Source organism: Tursiops truncatus, chromosome 16, assembly GCF_011762595.2.
Source record: "Tursiops truncatus isolate mTurTru1 chromosome 16, mTurTru1.mat.Y, whole genome shotgun sequence".
Lineage (NCBI taxonomy): Eukaryota > Metazoa > Chordata > Mammalia > Artiodactyla > Delphinidae > Tursiops > Tursiops truncatus.
In genome coordinates this window covers 8,115,021-8,134,110 of record NC_047049.1, presented here as the reverse complement: position 1 = coordinate 8,134,110, position 19,090 = coordinate 8,115,021, and the positions used below count along the sequence as shown (strand labels likewise).

The 19,090-nt window shown below is 47.8% G+C and overlaps 1 protein-coding gene across 5 annotated transcripts in view; it reads right to left on the bottom strand.

The window, feature by feature from the left end:
• The window catches only part of CPXM2 (carboxypeptidase X, M14 family member 2), a 146,726-nt gene that overhangs the window by 30,018 nt on the left and 97,618 nt on the right, over positions 1-19,090 (bottom strand). For 4 of the 5 annotated variants that reach the window (XM_019940194.3, XM_019940193.3, XM_019940192.3 and 1 more), the window contains exons 8-13: positions 14,400-14,523; positions 12,985-13,181; positions 11,792-11,971; positions 8,478-8,775; positions 3,412-3,551; positions 1,199-1,298 (exon numbers count right to left, since the gene is read on the bottom strand). In XM_019940194.3, the coding sequence (XP_019795753.1) occupies positions 1,199-1,298; positions 3,412-3,551; positions 8,478-8,775; positions 11,792-11,971; positions 12,985-13,181; positions 14,400-14,523 (1,039 nt within the window). The remainder of the gene's footprint in view (positions 1-1,198; positions 1,299-3,411; positions 3,552-8,477; positions 8,776-11,791; positions 11,972-12,984; positions 13,182-14,399; positions 14,524-19,090) is intronic. The other variant, XM_019940195.3, reaches the window with a different exon arrangement.

Genomic DNA, 19,090 nt, shown 5'->3' with positions numbered 1-19,090 from the left:
ATCACGGTTTCCTTCCTCTTGCTGATGATGACTCTGTTTGCTACACCCGGGCGGGACCTGCCCTGGGTTGAATGATGCCCTGCCCCCCACACTCTCCAGTGGCCCACATCCTACTACCCAGGACCTACGAATTGACCCTATTTGGGAAAAGGGTCTTTGCAGATGTAATTAAGGATCTCAAGACCATCCTGGATTATGTGGATGGGTCCTAAATCCAATGACAAGTGTCCTCATAAGAGACAGAAGAGCAGGCACCAGGAGGAAACGGAGGCTGGAGTGATTGCAGCCGAGGAAGCTCAGGAATGCCTGAAGCCACCAGGAGCCGGAAAAGCCAAGAGGGATCCTCCCCAGGGGCTCCAGGGGGAGCACGGCCCTGCTGACACCTTGATTTCAGACTCCCGGCCTCTATATCCGTGAGGGAATAAATTTCTGTTTCTTTAAGCCACACAGTCTGTGGTCATTTGTCATGGCAACCACTGGAAACCAATGCAGGACCCAGTGCCCTGCTCACCGCAGCTGACAGCAAAGCAGTATCTGACGCAGCGCTCCCCAACGTCGCCCCCACCCCACCACGTAGGAAAACCTCTGTGTGCAGGTTTAAACATGCCTAGGGGCACACCATCTCCAACAGAACGCTCGCTGACTATCTGACTTAAGCATCCAACCGATTCTGTTCCACATGCATCTGTCCCTGCATCGTACTGCAAACATCAGCCATCAGTCAAACTGGCCACTTCTCACTTCCCCCTGGACACGCCAAGTGCCATCCCAGGTGACGAGAGTCCTGGGGCACAAGGGTAAGCCTGGGCTTGTGTTCGTATCATAATCGGCCAAGAATAAGGCAGCCCTTGTGCAGATGCTCGGTGTCTGCGGGCTGCTTCCAGCCAGCGCTGCAGCTCTGGAGCAAGAAGGGAAACAGCACGCAGCTGCTCCAATGCCTGAACCCAAGCCCCACCTGCCTCCTGAACCTTCAGTGGGTCCTTCAACCTCTGAATAAGGGACAGAGAGAAGCCAGAAAGCAGAGGCTGAACACCTTGCTTTCCAGGGGCTCCATGGAAAGTTGGAGAAAAGAGACAATAAGCCAGGTCAGAGGAAGAAGTTTCTGGGCCTCAACTTGTGGTTTTAACTCAAGTAAAACACTTCAAGAAAATGGGTATTTCCTCTTGAGAAACAGTTCACACACATTATTTGTAGTTACCTGTTCGGATGTCATGGTTAACGCCCTCTACGGAGATAACAGCGTTTGGAATTCCTTTTCCGTGCAAATCCCTCACCAGGCCTTTGATGCCCCGATGAACCTGCTCGACAAACAGGAGAAGCAGATGAGCTCACCGATCAACCGGCACGGCCAAGAGGGCCAGAAACCTAGCCCAGTGCCGCCAAGAGCCCCCCACAAAGCTACGTCTGGCTCAAAAGCTCCCCGGCTCGGCATGGATTTGGTGTGTAAATTTCTGTATTCCTTTTGGGTCCATCTACTGGAAAGTCTTCCACTGGAGTTAAAATATTCCAGAGGTTTAGAAAATATTAGGATCTGAGATGGTTCATAAAAGACACATCCAGTAAAAATGGAATTTAATTTTTATAGGCACATTTATTTTGACTTTCCTGGACTCTACAGACTTAACACATAGACTTTAAGAGTCAAAGAGGGGCTTCCCTGGTGGCGCAGCGGTTGAGAGTCCGCCTGCCGATGCAGGGGACGCGGGTTCGTGCCCCGGTCCGGGAAGATCCCACATGCCGCGGAGCGGCTGGGCCCGTGACCCATGGCCGCTGAGCCTGCGCGTCCAGAGCCTGTGCTCCGCAACGGGAGAGATCACAACAGAGAGAGGCCCGCGTACCGCGAAAAAAAAAGAGTCAAAGAGGAGAGAAAAGACTCAAAAGCATCCCTGTAAAGTACAGTCCATCCACAGGGCCCTTCCACTGATGAGCGGTGTCACGTGACACACACCAACTGTGAGCCTCATGCCTCAGGTTCCCCCATCCGAAGATCCAAGATGACATACCATCATTTCCAGTGACATTCTTTATACATATTGCTATGCCTGGGCATTTTATCCATAGGAGGCTCTTTGGCTAAACTGGGATCATCACGTTAGAATGACTAAGGCCTTTTCTCTCTTTGTTCATATATGAAATGAAAAAAGAGCCTTCCCTTACAAAATTCCAGAGTGGGGATGGAGAGTGTGCTCATGGCTTCCCAGGAGGGCGGAACAGGTTCACACCCTACTGTGCAAGGAAAGTGGGCTGTGGGCTGTGGGCTGCACTGACCCTCTCAGGATCCTCATGGATCAGACTTGGATGCTAAATCGCAGTGCCAACCTCTGCCACCATGGGGAGGTGCAGGTACCAGGAAGCTGGCAGCCCAAGCCCTTGGCTGAATGCCTCTTCTGACTCATCTATGAGAACCCACGGAAGAAGGGCAACCTCCCAATACAGCCTCAGCATCTTACTTCCTAATGAATGCGAGTCACGGCAGTCACATGAAGTTCCACATTCTTTTTATTTCTCTGGTTCCTGGGAGTCTATTCCTTGTAGGGGCATGGACGTTATTTGGTTAGTTTCAGTACCAAACTAGAGCCGGTTTGCTCAATGCTACAAGACAGGCGTATCCCTGAGAGCAGGAGGAAAAGAAGGCGTGCGAGGGTCCTAGCATACATGGCAGGACTTCCTCACCAGCCACCAGCAGAAGCTCAGCAGGCACTTGTTGGAACTGTTCCCAGGTGACACCCGACACCTTCAGCAGTGACTCCTCAGCCTCCGAGCTGTTATGGGCTGAACTGTGTCCCCCACAGATCCATATGTTGAAGTCCTTACCCCCAGTATCTTAGAATGTGACTGTGTTTGGAGATAGCATCTTTAAAGAGCTGATGAAGCCCCAAGAGTGGGCCTTATCATCTGACTGGTGTCCTTGTAAGAAGAGGACATTTGGACACGCAGGGACACCAGGCGTGTATGCACACTGAGTAAAACCATGTGCAGACACAGTGAGGAGGTGGCTGTCTGCAAGCCAAGGAGAGAGGCTGCAGGATGAAACCAACCTGCTGACACTTTAATTTTGCACCTCTAGCCTCGAGAACCATAATTTCTGTTGCTTAAGTTCCCCAGCCTGCATATTTTGTTACGCAGCCCTGGCAGACTAATACAAGGGGCCTGAGTATGCTGGCTGGACAAACACCCCTTCCCCATGGGGCAGCAACCTAGAACCCTGGAAGTAGTCTCACTTACCATGAACCAGTGGGAGCAAATGACATTGACTTAGAGCTCACAGACAACAGTTCCTTCTGACACTGTAGTCGCTAGCCCAGGGTGATGGCCACCGTAGGAAGCGCTAATTTGATCTCAGGCTTTTGGCCATCTCAAGGGCTTCGTTCACTAGCTACACCCCATCACAGCCACGTGCCCACGTCATACCTGCTCCATGAACACGATTAAGGATTCCCGATTATTCTCCCACTCCTCAGGCAGCTCGCTCTCATGCGGGTATTTATCACAGCCCACATAGATGGACAGCTCGAAGCAGTTGGTGTGAAGGTAGCTGAAGTCGTTGAGACCTGCCGAGCCAACCAGACAACGTTTTAACTGAACAGTGCTCAAGGTGGCCCTGGGAGACAGCAAGAATGTTCAAGAATGTGATTCAGAGGACTTCATTTGAACAAGGAGGTATCAAGTGTCTACTCTACCCAAAAAATTAATTAGAGCAACTGATGGGGGACAGAATGGGGGGTTGAGATAGAGAGAAGATGCAGCCGGAACAGTCCGTGGGGAAGACAGGCATATGTAGGACATCTTTGACAAAAGGAGGACTGAAATGTTTTTTAGATAAAATTATTTTCATTTTATTAAACTCAGTTTAATAGTATTTTTAGGATAAAGGTATCATTTCTTTTTCCTTTAAAAAATTTTTTTTTCTTTTTGTTTAAATTAATTAATTTATTTATTGGCGGTGTTGGGTCCTTGTTGCTGTGTGCAGGCTTTCTCTAGTTGCAGCGAGCGGGGGCTATTCTTCGTTGCAGTGCGTAGGCTTCTCATCGCAGTGGCTTCTCTTGTTGCGGAGCACGGGCTCCAGGTGTGAGGGCTTCAGTAGTTGCGGCATGCAGGCTTCAGTAGTTGTGGCTCATGGGCTTAGTTGCTCCGCAGCATGTGGGATCTTCCCGGACCAGGGCTCAAACCCATGTCCCCTGCATTGGCAGGTGGATTCTTAACCACTGTGCCACCAGGGAAGTCCCTCTCTTTTGTTTTCTTTTTGTTGTTTTTTATTTTTTGAAAGGTATCATTAATTAATAGTATGGCTTTTTAGTGTTTAATTAAATTTAGCTCAATAGTCATGCCGCTCTCAGCTACAGCTCTATAACTGTAGAATAAAAACTGCAGTTGCCTATTCTAATTCATACACATAACTATCCATCCCACCATTTACTGAGTGCTTTACATAAGCCAGAAGCCGTCCTTAGCGCTTTGCATCCAAGCTCATTTAGTCTTCATCACAAATCCAGCAGAGATGTAGGTAGCATAGTCCAGTTTTACAAATAAGAGAATTGAGGCGGAGAATGGTTAAGGACTGCATTAAGGAATGTATCCAGAATCGTGTGTCTGGACAGTCAGGGTTTGAACCCAGGTGTGTGTAATGACTGCCCAGCCCTTGCTTGTCACTGCTGGGGGACTGAAGGGCAAATGTCCTCACCACCCAGCTGGAATGCAGACAGTCTCGTGCATCCTGACATGGCTACAACAGGACTTGGTCCCTGTATTAGTTTCTTAGGGCTGCTGTTACAAAGGACCACCAACTGGGTGGTCTAAAACAACAGAAAATTATCCTCTCATAGTTCTAGAGGCCAGGAGTCCAAAATCAAGGTGTTGGCAAGGCCACACCCCCTCCAAAGGCTCTTCCTTGTTTCTTTCAGTTCCTGGTGGCCCCTGGCATTCCTTGGCTTGTGGCCGCATCACTCCCATCTCTGCCTCTGTCTTTACAGGGCTGTCTCCTCCGTGTGTGTCTTCTCCTCTTCTGTCCTTTATAAGGACATTTGTCACTGATTTTAGGGCCCATCTGGGTAACTCAAGATGACCTCATCTTGAAACCCTTATCTTAATGACACCTACAAAGACCCGTTTTCCAAATAAGGTCACACTCACAGCTTCCAAAGATTAGGAAGTAGATGTATATCTTGGGGGTCCCATTCAACCCACGACAGTACCCAAAATGCATAAATGAATGTCAGATGGCATAAAGTCCAGTGGCTCTCTTCCCAACATTTTATTTTTGGAAACCATTTGAAATAGCAAGAACACAGTGCTACTATGTTATGTGTGAGGGCCAAGAGGACTCCCCCAGCAGAAGGCACCACCAACAAGCCTGCCCTGGCTTCTGAGGGTCAAGGCCACAGAGAGAGGAAGTTGGCTGGGCTGGTCTCTCTGTTGACCGGGGACAAAAAGCAGGTCCTCCTGCATGTCAGCCTCGGTACTCACCTGTCCTCCCTTCCCTCCTTCCTCGGAGTGTTCAGTGATACATCCCTCAGCACAAATGTCTGTTTAAAAATCACAGCTTTGGGTGTCAAGATCAATTCTGTATCGATCTGCTGCCTAATCGATAAAGTCACAGACAAAAGGGTACAAAATACACAGCCACTCTCTCTACCAGATTCCAGATTCGAACCATTCACAGGTCACCAGCCATGGGCCTTTGATCGCATCTGTGATCAAATAAGGAGAGTGATAGCAGTGGGATAAAAGGAGTGGGACGGTGTCAAGTTAATGGAAAAACCCCTCACAGGACCTTGTCTGGCTGAAGAAGGTTGGCCAAAAATGCAGGTCAGGGCTTCCCTGGTGGCACAGTGGTTGAGAGTCCGCCTGCTGATGCAGGGGACGTGGGTTCGTGCCCCGGTCCGGGAAGATCCCACGTGCCACGGAGCGGCTGGGCCCGTGAGCCATGGCCGCTGAGCCTGAGCGTCCGGAGCCTGTGCTCCGCAACAGGAGAGGTCACAACAGTGAGAGGCCCGCGTACCGCAAAAAAAAAAAAAAAAAGCCAGGTCAGCTCATTCAGTGGAACCCGAGGCGTGGAACCTCAGGCAGCGCCCGTGGATCAGCACGGACAGGCCCTCCCGGGAGGGCTGGACCCCTCCGCACACACACACAATTCTCATTATCCCAACCTCCAGGCCTTGTTAGTACTGAAATAAATAAATGTGATATTTAAAACTCTGGAGCGGGTCTGCCATTTTGCAGTCAGTGCTAGAAGCACTAGAAGAATTGGCAAAATGAGACACCAGGAGAGCGGTGGAAAACTTGCGCCAGGCTATCGTTAACGCCGAATTCCAGCCCTTCAGCGAATGTCATGCAGCTGAGAATCCTCCGTAAGAAATGGCTGCAAAAGTGAAACGTGCGGGCAGGAGGTGTGGGGTGATCCAGATAGCTCTTCCCGGCCGAGTCTTCTTCCTTTGGGTTCTCTCTGGGCCTGGAATCCTGCTCTTGTCACAGCTTCAGTGTGGAACACGGGGCCACGCAACCCTGTGGCTCTGTGGGGCCGATGCTGTCACAACATCTGCCTTCCTTGTGCGGGAGAGGATGCCAGACAGCAGCCGACACAAAGAAGGTCTCACATCCCTTTGGAGTTGAAATGCACACACTGCAAACGATGTGCCTTTTGAGCTAGACGGGACCCTGCTCCCAGCTACCCACTCCCCACTAACTAAGGCCTGTCGGTGCACCGCTAACGAGTGCGCAAGACCCAGACAGAAAGAAGGAGTGGAGGGGGAGGAGAGGAGGGAAGGAAATTAGACATCCCATCTCATTAATCTACAAAGAAATGAATCTGCAGACTTCGTCACACCGCCTGCAGGAAGAATGATTAAAAAGGCTGAAGCCACCACATGGTTCTGCCACAGAAGTCCCCGAAACAATGGAAAATACAATGGATAGAAACAAATCAAATGCTGCTGATGTGATCAAGTGGCAGCCGACTTTTCAGAACGTTGCTATTGACCCGCCGCTGACAAATCCCGCAGCGTCCGAACCCAGTTTAGTCACAGCAGCCATAAAACCTAAACAGATACTTCACATAAAGATTATTGTAGGTTTTTAGGACTAGAATTGAAAAAGCAAGCATGCTTTTGGCTATAGGACATTTTCTTGATAGGGATTTGCATTTATTTGTTTTACTTTGAACAGAGCAAAACCCTGGTGGAGAGAAATAAAACACCTCTGCTTGGTGTCTAACTAAGAAAGAAATGGCAAGCTTTCTGCATGTGTTTAAAAATGGCCAAGGGAACAAATATGTCTACTCCTTTCTAATTTTTTTTCCCCTGAGTGTCACATACCTCTAAGGTATGTGAAGGCTGAGTCTCTAGCAAAGGAAAATAATATTAAAGTTACTTAGTACAGTAAAATAGAGATTAAGGATATGCTCATAAAAGATGTTTCATGGTGACTATGCTACTGGAAGGGGGGGAGGGTAGGGGGTGGGAACTTACAACTGAGTGTTTCTGACAAGCAAGACACAGAACACACACATCCACCATCTACGTCATCCTCACAACAGTCCTAGAGGGGTCATCGTCATCGTCATCATCATCATCATCGTCATCACCATCCTCAAGCCCATTTTACTAATGGAAAATACGGGCGTTCAGAGAGGTAAAGTAACTTGCCCAGAGTCACACAGCATTTAAGTGATGAACTAGAATTTGATCCCAGGTCTATTTGACACGGGATATTTTTCAAATTCATCAGCGGTTTGACCAACCTTCACAAAGTCAAGACAAGAAGCAATGAACGTTATGTTTGGGGTCTTACCATCCCAAAGCAGAGGGGTCTCAGGGAATGTGGCATCCTCAGCCATCCTCATTCTGGAGCCCTAGGCCAGGAGCAGCCCTGACATAGGAAACAAGGGCTTATCCTGAAACTTGGACCACGAGGTCATCTGGCTGCTGCAACGAACTCCTAAAGTCTCTGCTGGAAGCCTCTGTGTCCTAAGGGGATGCTGGGAGCAGTACCTCGTATTCCCCGAATCACAACAACGGGACTTTGGCCAGATGCCCTGATGTGGCTGGAAGACCTCCAGGAAACAGGAGATGTGGAAAAAGTCTCGAGCGTGGGATCAATGCCCCGCCTCCTCCAAGGGCCGACAACGTTTACCATCTCTGACCCTGTAACAGCCAACTAGCTCAGTGGCTATGAGCAGACCACGGAGTCAAACAGACCCCAGCTCTGCTCCTTGGGAGCTTGGACGGATCCCTCCCCGTCTCCAAGCCCCAGTTATCTCATTTATAAAACAGGGAGTAAGCCACACCCCCTCAAAGACTACTGTGAGCATGAAAGAGGAGTCTACAGAGAGCTCTGGCACCTTATAAATGGTGAACTACAGTAGCTGTCATGCTGGTAACAATGATAAAAGAAGGCTGGGCAGGAGATGGTCCTCCCTCCCGGTCCAGCAGCCAGTCCATTGTCATCGGGCCGCATGATGACAGCAGGACCGTCATACTTACTTCCGGCCACAGTGTGCCAGGAAGCCCCATTGACAGTCCCATCCTCTTTCTGGAAGTCTTCCGTGTGGCACACCCTCCTCCTGGCATCCGTCATGAGGCGGTGAGTGGAGGCGTAGGCGTAGGCCAGCCAGCGGAACACGTGGTCGTCGGGTGTGGGAGTGTGCTCCTGCATCTGCCACGTGGACCTCGCCATGTCGTAAGGGTAGGCCACCACCAGCTCCCCGCCCTGTAGGTTGCCACCCAGCACGAAGGGGATCTTTTCCATCCAGGCTATGACGGCCCTGGTCTCCACTGCCACCTGTGAACGTTCCAAATTTAAACACATTTGAGAAATCAAATAAGAAGGAAACTGCTTTCTCTCCCTAGCTTTCCAAACAGGGACATAACTGAAAAAGCAATCATTTTATGGAATCACCTGAGCAAAATTTATAGAGTTTCAAAATCTGTCCTGGGAAAACTGGCCACTGTGGAAATAATGGACAAAAAAGAGAGAAACCCAGAGAAGTTTCGTTTCCTAGGAACATTCCAGTTAATGCACAAAGAGGGAATGACAGAATTAGAGTATCAACATTCTGCAACTCCACTGAATTAATGGCTCAGTCAATGGATTAATGCTCACCAATAATTACAAAGAGAGAGAACCAAACGTAACGTGTCTCCTGACGACAGAACACACACCTAGAAAAACCATCAACCCCGTACGTGACCAAGTCTCTAGTCCGGGGGTCGGCAGACTTTTTCTATTAAGGGCCAGATAGGAAATATTTTAAGCCTTGAGGGCCATGCGGTCCCTGTGGCAACTACTCAACTCTGCCATTGTAGCAGGGCAGCACCACGGACAATACGCGGCTGAATGAACATGGCTGTGTTCCAGTAAAACACCATTTACAAAAACAGGCCTGAGTGGGACACGGCTACCGATGGCTGTAGTTGGAAATCCAAAAAAGAGGGGATGTATGTATATGTATAGCTGATGCACTTTGCTATACAGCAGAAACTAACACGACACTGTATGCTCCAATAAAAATTAATTTTAAAATCTTTTATTTTATAATTAATACCTTTTAAAATCATTTTCCTCACCATGAAAAATCATTGTAAATGACTGTGAAATTTTACCAGATACTTCCTTCTGCAGACAAATTATTTCTTTTGTTTTTTTCTATCATTTCATTGATTTTTGCTCTTTTTAATCACAGTCTTTCTACACTTTGGGGGTTTCTTCTGTTATTCTTTTGCTAGCTTCTTAAGTTAGTTGATGTTCAACTTTTCTTATTTTGGAATATAATCATTCAAAGGTATAAATTCCTGAAAGCACTATTTTTTTTGCTATACTCCACGAATTTTGACATTTAGTTTTCTCATTATCTTTGATTTATTTTTTCGTCGCCAGTATGAACTTTTTCTTTGACCCATTACTTATTATTTTTTTTTAATTTTCTAAATACATGGTGATGTTTTCATTAACCTTATTACTGTCTGCTAGTTTAATTGTACGGTGGTGAGAGACTCATGGTCTGCCTGACTCCTATTTTCTGAAATTTGTTGAGATTTCCTTTACAGACAAGAACACCATCAATTTTTGAAAATTCTCCAGGGATTACTCAGAAGAATATGTATTCTCTACTTGTTGGTTGTAGAACTCTTACAGATCCCTATGTCAAGGCTGTTACTTGTTATTCAAATCTCTGTCTTTGCTGATTTCCTACCTATCTAACCTGTCCATAACTGAGAAAGGTATTGGTGATGAGAGGTCTGTGTAATTCTCCCTGTGTTTTTAAAGAACAAGCTCAAAAAACTAAATTCTGGACTTAAAGCAAAGACTGAAATCCAAGGACTTTCTATAATTGTGCTAAAATAATTGCTTATCTCTCAGAGACTCAAGTCTAAGAAAGCTGGCAACCATATTCCAATTTTGGTCCAAGCGTTCCCAAATTATAACAGCACTTGAATCCTCAGCTTTGCCAGATGTCACTAGTATGTTAGCTTGGAAAAAAAGCAGGGATTATGTAGGGTGGAATTAGGAAATGTGAGAAAGGATTCAGAAGACCCAGAGGGCCAGAATTCTTTACTTCTCCACCCCCATAAGGCGCCCTTGGGCATCCTAACTAAACGGCATGGTATTGCCACTGTCTGTCTCCATCATGTGACTGGTTGCTTCTTGAGGTCCTGGAGAACACCATCCTGTGCATCACTAAATGAGGCAACCACGCTGGCCCTCCTCCAGTAAGTGGTACCCACATGTGCTGTGAGCTGGAGCTTTTTTTGATCTTGCAATGTGCTTGCCTAAAATATAGCATTTCCCAGCCTTCCCTTTGGGGGGTGGATGCCGAGTTTTGACTAAACTCTGGCAAGATTTAAACAAAAGTATTATGCAGGAATTCTAGGAATGCCTAGAAAGTGAACTGACTTATCGGAGAGGAAGACTTTTTTTTAACCTTTTCTCTCCTTTTCCTTCAAAGACATGATAGCTGGAGCCCCAGATGGAACTGCCATCTTGAATTATGACCTTGAAAAATCAAAGTCCACATGCTAACATCTGGAGGCAGAAAGATGACTTGTGGGTTCCTGATGCTCATGGGCTTCTATTTGGCTGGCCCTGAACCATCTGCCTCCGGGGTTCTCTTATGTGAAAAAAGAAAAAAAAAACCTTTTACCTCGTTAAGCTGCTGTGACTTTGGTTTTTTTCTGTTGGTGTACCCAAACCTAACACTCATATAGTAATCAAGGCAGACCTTTTGAAGGACATATAGGACAAAAGACTAAGGGTAAAGTGCATTTACAGTGGGCAGAGGAGGCAATAGAAGGCATGGGAAATTCGGCGAAAATTATTTCTTCCACGAGATACTTTTTTGCAAAACTAGACCTAAGAAATTTGGGGGAGACATTTCTCACCCAATTGCATTTTTCTTTCCAAAGAAGCACCACATGTAATAAATCCATGGGGACTTGTGAAAATAAAAGTAAGATATCTCAAGTAATCAGTGAGGTCTTAAGGACAAATTTCACTGCAATTTCACTGCACTGCCAAAGATGAGGGTTATAATGACCGTAACAAACACGCACAATTGAGGCAAAGTTTTTTCGGGAAGCACCGCAAAGAAATCTAATTAAATGATTCCTCTTCTAGGAAGAATCTCCTCAAATTTCAATTTAAAAGGTAGTTATTATCTAGCACACTTCCCTACTTTTGGAGAAAACATGAAAGGAAAAAATGATTTTGTCTTGTTCTTAAACGTTATATCCTCTGCAAATACCGGTGGGTTTAACTTTGGCCTCCGCTGCTCTAGAGATTATGGGGTCTTTTTACTCACCGTGGCATTTTCAGACAGAAACCACTCAGGGATTGCAATATAGTGATTGGGAACTTTCCGTGGGATGTTCTGTCGGTCCTCTGCCCCCCAGAGCAGTGTGTTTAAGTCAGGAAAGTTGTTGTTGATGTCTATTCCGTCATGGGTCCAGCGTCCCAGGGACCAGCCTCCCAGCTCCGAGCCCTGGGAGAAAATTCAGAATATGAGGAACCCACAGGCTTCTGGATCATTCTGTCTCTCACATACATGAGGCACCTCCGTCTCCATCTCCATTTGGGGCCTCTATGCACCCTCTGACCCAAAGATGACATCCAAAGGAGAATATTTGGTTAATAATCTGTTAATATTTGGTGGGTGATGGATAATATAGCCAAGCAACTCCAGAGAGGGAATGCACAGAACCATTCCTGCCATATGGCAGCGCTCAGAAAAGTATGAGGTCTCCCCTGCCTCCTCTTCCTTCACCTCTTCTACACAGGTTGAATGAAACTCCAAGTAGTAATGAATCTAAGACTGTGTCAGTGCAAAAATCAAACGCCACCATATTAATGCTTTCTCCCTGCAATTCTGGCTCACTATTTCGCACTGCAAATCCCTAACCGACCATTTGCACCAATAAATACAACCAAAACTCTGCACTGTAAAACTTGCATTTGATAGGTACCATTGTTTTAAGTATAGTTTTCCATTTTATTCCCAGATACTGTGAATATAATTATGAGTACACAATACAACATTATACTAACTGTAATCTATACATAACTCTCTATATAACTCTAACCTATATAAATTCTATATCATAATTGGAACACGACCTATAAACAATATATCAGAATAATAAAAATAACTGTCCTCAGAGAACTGATGAGAGGATTGTAGGTAATAATCAAGGTCAGAACGTGCCTTAAGTGCTCAATCAATGCTAGGTGTTATTATTATTCTATCCTATTGTTCCCACCGTATATATAACAATATTATCATTCATGCTCATTTTCTTCAGTCTGTTAGTGTCTCCCCATAATTCTCAATTACTGCCGTGCATCTTCCATAAGCCTTGCGGGTTTCCTTGTCTCAGCGGAAAGACACTTAAGAAGAAAGCTGGTAACGTGCAGTTCAGATCAATCATGGCTCAGCACATTGTGCGGGGGGGAGAGGGGGGAGAGCTGCTGTGCTGGGCGAGAGGAACGGTCCATTACCCCCTCGTAGGCCTTCTCATAGCCGTCGGGGTTGAGGGAGGGGATGATGTGGATCCTGGTCTCCTCCACCAGGCGGACGATGCGCGAGTTCCGGGCCAAGTACTCCTGGCACAGAAACTGCATCAGCAGAAGCATCAGCTCCCGGCCCAGCACCTCGTTGCCATGGGCCCCCGCGATGTAGTGGAACTCGGGCTCACCTTTACTCAAAGATGGGAAAAAACAGAGGATCATATCGGATGCTCCCAGCAAAACAGTCCTCGTCACATTGTATTAGGAAAGAAATCTCTGAATGATAGAAACTTACAATTTTAGCCCTCTCTGTTCTTTCAAATCAACCACAATTATACCAGTACAATTTTTATTAATTCCCAGATAGTCAGATATATAAGAAAATGAGTAGAAAAGTCTCAAATGATACCAGCCACGGGGTAGGAATGTTTAGCCTTATTTGGCAAGAACAAATACAATAGCACAGTGTTTAGAGTTTAAAAGTTACAAATTAGACACAAGCCAGAGCAATTATTTTTCTCTTCGGGGAGGCAATTATTTTTCTTAAAAGAACTTTGTATTCAATTTTATAAAGATACAGAGATGAATAAACGCAAGCAGAAAGTAGTGTCAGGGCAAGTCAGCAGTGACACCGTTTTGTAAAGGGGGCCTGTCTTTGAGCTTGTTCTCTTCAAAGCTCAGCTTTTTCAACGTCGGGTTTGTCAGGGCGGGCGCGAGCTGACAGCACTCCTGCCTCTTTTGTTGGCCAAGCTACTGCTTTTGCGGAAATGTGATTTCACCCACAGATAAAGCCCTTACCCTTTGAAAGGCACTCCTGAGAGAAACTCCTGGAATACCGATGAACATTGAAGTCGAGAGAATCAGACAAATCTCTGCATTTAACTTGCAGTGGATTTCTAAAGGGCTCACAATTTTACCAGAAAGAAAAATCTCTGACCCCACTGCCTCTCCTCTGCCCACTGACTTGTAGGAGAACATAGTTTTGGGAGTGATTGAATGAGAAATGGCTGAAAACAGGAAATGCTTGAAAATAGGATGGAAATTTAAAAGAAAATTAAGGGAACCATCTCTAACTAGAGCCCTTAATGACCGGGGAGTCCAGAATTTTCTCCGGGAAAAAAACCCTGTCCTAACCATCTCCAGCTATTTTCCTCTTTGGTTAGCGTGACCGGTCTCAGAGATGGGGAACAGAATTAAATACGGTCCATTTGGAGAAAAGGAGGGTATTTCTTAAGCAATTTGACAGCCCACATCATAAAATGAGGGGTTCACAGAACCAAGATCTGCAGAATCTATGTAAGAGTGAGTGCGTGGGCAGCTCCCGCCCTGTTTCGTGACCATCGCCTCGCTCTTTAGGAAAGCAGCAGACTCGAAGGGCCGGAAGCACTACAGAGGGGCAGCCTCACCGACTTCGTGCTCCCCAGGGTGGTCGGAGATCTCCACGGCGTACAGCTTCAGGCCCTGGTGGCTCTTGCCAATGTTGTAAATCCTGGTGATGTTGGAGCACATTTCGTTCACGACCTTCATCAACTGAGAAACAAGATGGGTTTACGGCCCTACACAAGGATGGCCACGCTGCACGGAGGGCAGACCTCTCTAGAAGACAGCCCTCTCCCACGGCCCCCTGCACACGCCCACCCTCCTGCACACCAGTGCTATCCCCCTGCCTGGAGTGTTCTCCTCGTGGCCCCTCTGCCCGGTCTTCCAGCACCTCGTGCCTGTGTTTCTCACCTCCCTGAGCTGGAGTGTCACCTCCCTGGGTGACGAGGTATTACCTTTTCACCTTGGTTTCCTGTTTTCTTATTGTGCCCTCATTAGACAGACTGAGCCTTTTCTCTCTATACCCTTGCCTAAATAAATATTTATTACTGAACATCATTTTTCTCTTACACTGTAATGAGCAATCTATGATGTCAGGCTGAAGGAACACACATGGCTTCGCCCTCCTGGAACTCAAAGTGAGGTAACAGATGGAGTGCCATCGCCACTTCATTGGTGCCAAGTAGGGGTGCGTGGAGGCCAGGGTGACGGGAGCCGTGCAGTGAAAGCGTGAGGGACGCAGGCTTCTACGAGAAAGTGAAATATATACGGGTGGTTTCCTGAATTTTGCTTGGGCAGTCGAGCTTGTCAGACAGCTGCCAAAGGAAGGGAAGAGGGTCTGCTCATCACAGGAGCCCTGGGGCAAAGGACAGAGACACCCCCGCCAGAGTTCACCGCTGAACGGGTACCTGTGAGTGAGCTGGGTAAGTGGCCTTGACTTTCTGGGGGAAACTGTTTAGCCATCCCCAAGTGAAAGAAGCTGTGATGCAAAGGCTGTCTCTGCCAGGCACCAGACTAGCCACGCTTCCCCACGGTGGAGTCAGGTGTGTTCATGAGATAACTCTGACAGGGTGTTAGAGACCAGGAGGGAAGCTTGCGTGCTGTGGAAGCAGCGAGGGAGGACATCCCAGCCAGGGGTGTGGGCGGGCGCCCACGGAGCCTGCGCGTGCGGAGCCTGTGCTCCACAATGGGAGAGGCCACAGCAGTGAGAGGCCTGCGTACCGCAAAAAACCAAAACAAACAAACAAAAAAACCCAAAACTATGGAGCTGGTAAATCGGTATCGTAGAATTTCTGATGGAGTGGAGTGACATTGCACTTGGTTTGCCTTTTGTAACAGAGCATTCTGCACTGCTGGGTGGAGGGCGATCCCCGGGCCTCGGTGCGCATCTCTAAAGGAATGGAGCTGTTGCTGCTGGTGCTTTGCTTTTACGACACACCTACGAGGTGTTACAGCCACAGCCCTGCTCAGGCATTCAGGGTCTATTCTCTCACCACGCCTGGGAGGGGGAAACATGCTTTGCTTTATGATAACTCACTTTGTGTTATAATACCTAGGCGAGAGAAAGAGAAAGCTGACTATAAAGGACTCTTGTTCAAAGAGGGAAGAGGCAGAAACCCACCATCACTGGAGAAACCACATGCCAGCAAGGTTAACGTAGCTTCACACCTCTCACCACGAGGGAGACATACCGAGGGGCTGACGTGGAGGTACACAGGAGTAGGCCAAGTTTTAACAAGAGACATGGTGATAATGTCACTAGCAACGTTCACCATCGCGGTCATAGTAAGTTCTATTTCCCTACTGAATCTCATCGTGAGGACCCCCAGTGAAGTAGATAAGCAAGGAGGCCTGTCCCCATTCTACAGCTGTGGAGACGGAGGCTCAGAAGGACATTGAGGGATTTGCCCAGGGTCACCCAGCTGGTACCAGGTGGAGCCGGGGCTTCGGACTCTTGAGTTCTTATCTGTCCACGAAGGTGCAGCAGAGCGATCGAAACAAGCAGTGCCACCCCTTTTGTCTGTTGTACATGGGATTGTTCCAGTAGACGGCCACAGCACAAGCACCATCTGATCTGGGCCTCTCATACCAGTCCCTGCTGACCACACACGCTCCACTAGCAGCGTGGCCCTCAGCAAATCCTGATCAGCAGGTGACCCACTGTCCCGCGTTCAGATCAAGGACCGGTTCTGCAGACACAGAGCCACTCGGCTCATCCTGAGCTAGGTGATCAACGCGAGCATTCGGTACAGAGTCCGGCTGCCATTTAACGCCTACCCTCCTTCCCCTTTGGATGAGCTGCCAGAGGAATGTGCCCCCTGTGCTGGGTTGCCATTTAATGCCTACCCTCCTTCCCCTTTTGATGAGCTGCCAGAGGAATGTGCCCCCTGTGCTGGGATCATGACCTTGACGTTGGAAAAGGACAAACAGCATCTTCCCTGGATGCACACTTAGCCAGGGGTACAGCCTCTCAGGATGGGGTGATTCTTAGCCATAACTCATTGGAGTCACCTCTTTATCCTCTACCCACCACGGCAGTATTTTTATACCAGTCACATTTTCCTTCTTGGTGTTGTGGTATCACAAGTATCTTTTCCACGCACAGGAACGAGAACACGGGCATTTGAAGACTCCCTTTAGGAAGGTTCTTGACAGTTCCCTCCGCACCGTGGCCCTCTGCAATGCTGGGAAGGATTTCTCCAGGGGCCATGGGCAGCCTCAAAAACCCAGCTGGTGAGCCACCTTGCTTATTCCCAAAAAGAGTCAGAAGATTTTTTGGAGTTTGAGTCTTAATGGTAAACGTTTGAGTCTTGATGTCTAAAGTAAGAGAAAGGGACAGAATTTTCTTCACTGCCTTGCTGAGGAAGCATATTCATCCCCAACAAGGATGACATCACCCAAAGGAGGTGAAAATTGGTTTTCCAGGGGCTCAAAATCTCAAGTATTACATGCATTGTGGCCCTCCAACGTGCAACCCTACCTAACAAAATTTTATTCCTTCGTTTTTAATGTAATGGGTAATTAAGAAAAGTGTCTAGAAAGGGCCAGTAAGGAAACATGGCTGAGAAACACTGCCCTCGAGAGTAGTGGGTTTTGTAAGATTCTCAGCGTCCTGAAGACTTTTGTCTCCTCATCTCGGAGGTGGGAATAAATCACATCCTGGGATCTACTGAATTCCTGGCTCGGTTGCTTCCCTCCTCTCCTGAAGGAGACAGAAGAAAGAGCCCCCTTTCCTAGTAATTCAGTTTCGAGCAATACATCAGAGGATCAGAGCGGTACATCAGAGGTAAATTACGTGCACGGTGACACTTGCCGGAGCAGGTTTCATCCTCTCACACAAGTCACTGCAAGTGGGGAGCTATCCAAAGGCTCCAGGGCAGAAAGGTAGCTGAGAAAACTGACGCATCCACTCACTGGAACATTCCGCAGCATCCAAGGACAATTATGAAGACGGCAATGAGACATGGCTAATGATCCCATATTAAGTGAGAAAATCTGGGCAAAGTTGTAACCATCCTCTGATCAAAATCGTATGAATTCTGTGAACACAGAAATGCAAACCCTGGATAGAAATGGGGGAAAATGAAAACCACTGATTCTTTAGGGTATTGGGTTCATGGAGGATTAACCTTGAGACTTTTAGTTTGCATTTGATATGGTTACAATATTGTTTATCCAATGAATTAAAATGTTAAAAAAAAAAAAGAAAGAAGGGAGAAGAGAAAAAGTCCTCTTCCATCATCTTTACTCATTTGTCTGAGAAACAGACACTGCATCTGATCAAGTGAAAACGAATTCCAGAGGGAGGGGGAAGGAAGAGAGCCAGGGTAGGAGGCATCCCGTGGTGGGCGGAGCTGGGCTTGTCTGGATCCGCAAGCCTGCTGTCCTGCCCGGGCTTCCTGCCACCATTGTCCACCCCCAGGGTCAGGAGCTCAGCGACCCCACTGCCTGCTGCCCACGACCATCCTCAGCTGCCCGGGAAATCAAAACCGCTAGCCGGCTGCCTTCCAACCCACGTCTCTCCTGGACTCCTTTCTACGCCTCATGCCACACGCTCCTTCTCAGCCAACCAACCAGAATTTCCTGAGCATTGGGCACCTGACAACAGCAGGTCCCCAACCAAAGTCCAATCTCTTTAACCTCTCCCCCAAACCACTTCTTTCTCTCCCGCTGTGGACGGTATCCCAGGCCCTGGGAAGCACACCAGAACCCTATCTCTCTCCAACTTATTGGGGAATCCTAGGACTGGTCAGTCCCTCTCAGAAACCCCTCCCCCCATCCTTCTTCAGACCCGGCAGGTCCCTCTCCTGGGACAGAGCTCACCAGTCTACTGTCCATACAACTGCCGGAAGGATCTCCCCAAACACAGCTCTGCTCCTGGAAAAGACCTCCTGATTCTCTGACTCAAGACTAAGGCGTCTCCTGGCACTGCCAACTGTCCCAGAAAACAGGCCGTCCCCTCCTGCCTCCACAGTCCTGTCCTCCTTGTACTCACTGCTCGGACCACCCTTCCTTCTGTCTCTTCCTGCCACAGGCCCTGGATGACGGCAGACCTCATCTGCAACCCCATCCCTTCCCAACCACCGGCCCTGTCCCCCACATATCTCCCCTGCAACAACCTCAAAAGTACAGTTATCCAGTACACTTTATGGATTTAAGATAAAATGACAGAGTCTCTGCCCTCGCGGTCCCAAATGATGGAGAAAGGTAACGTACATGCAGACACAGAGATGACTGAGCAATTATGAATGGTGCCTCATGCTGGGGAGGCCTTCAG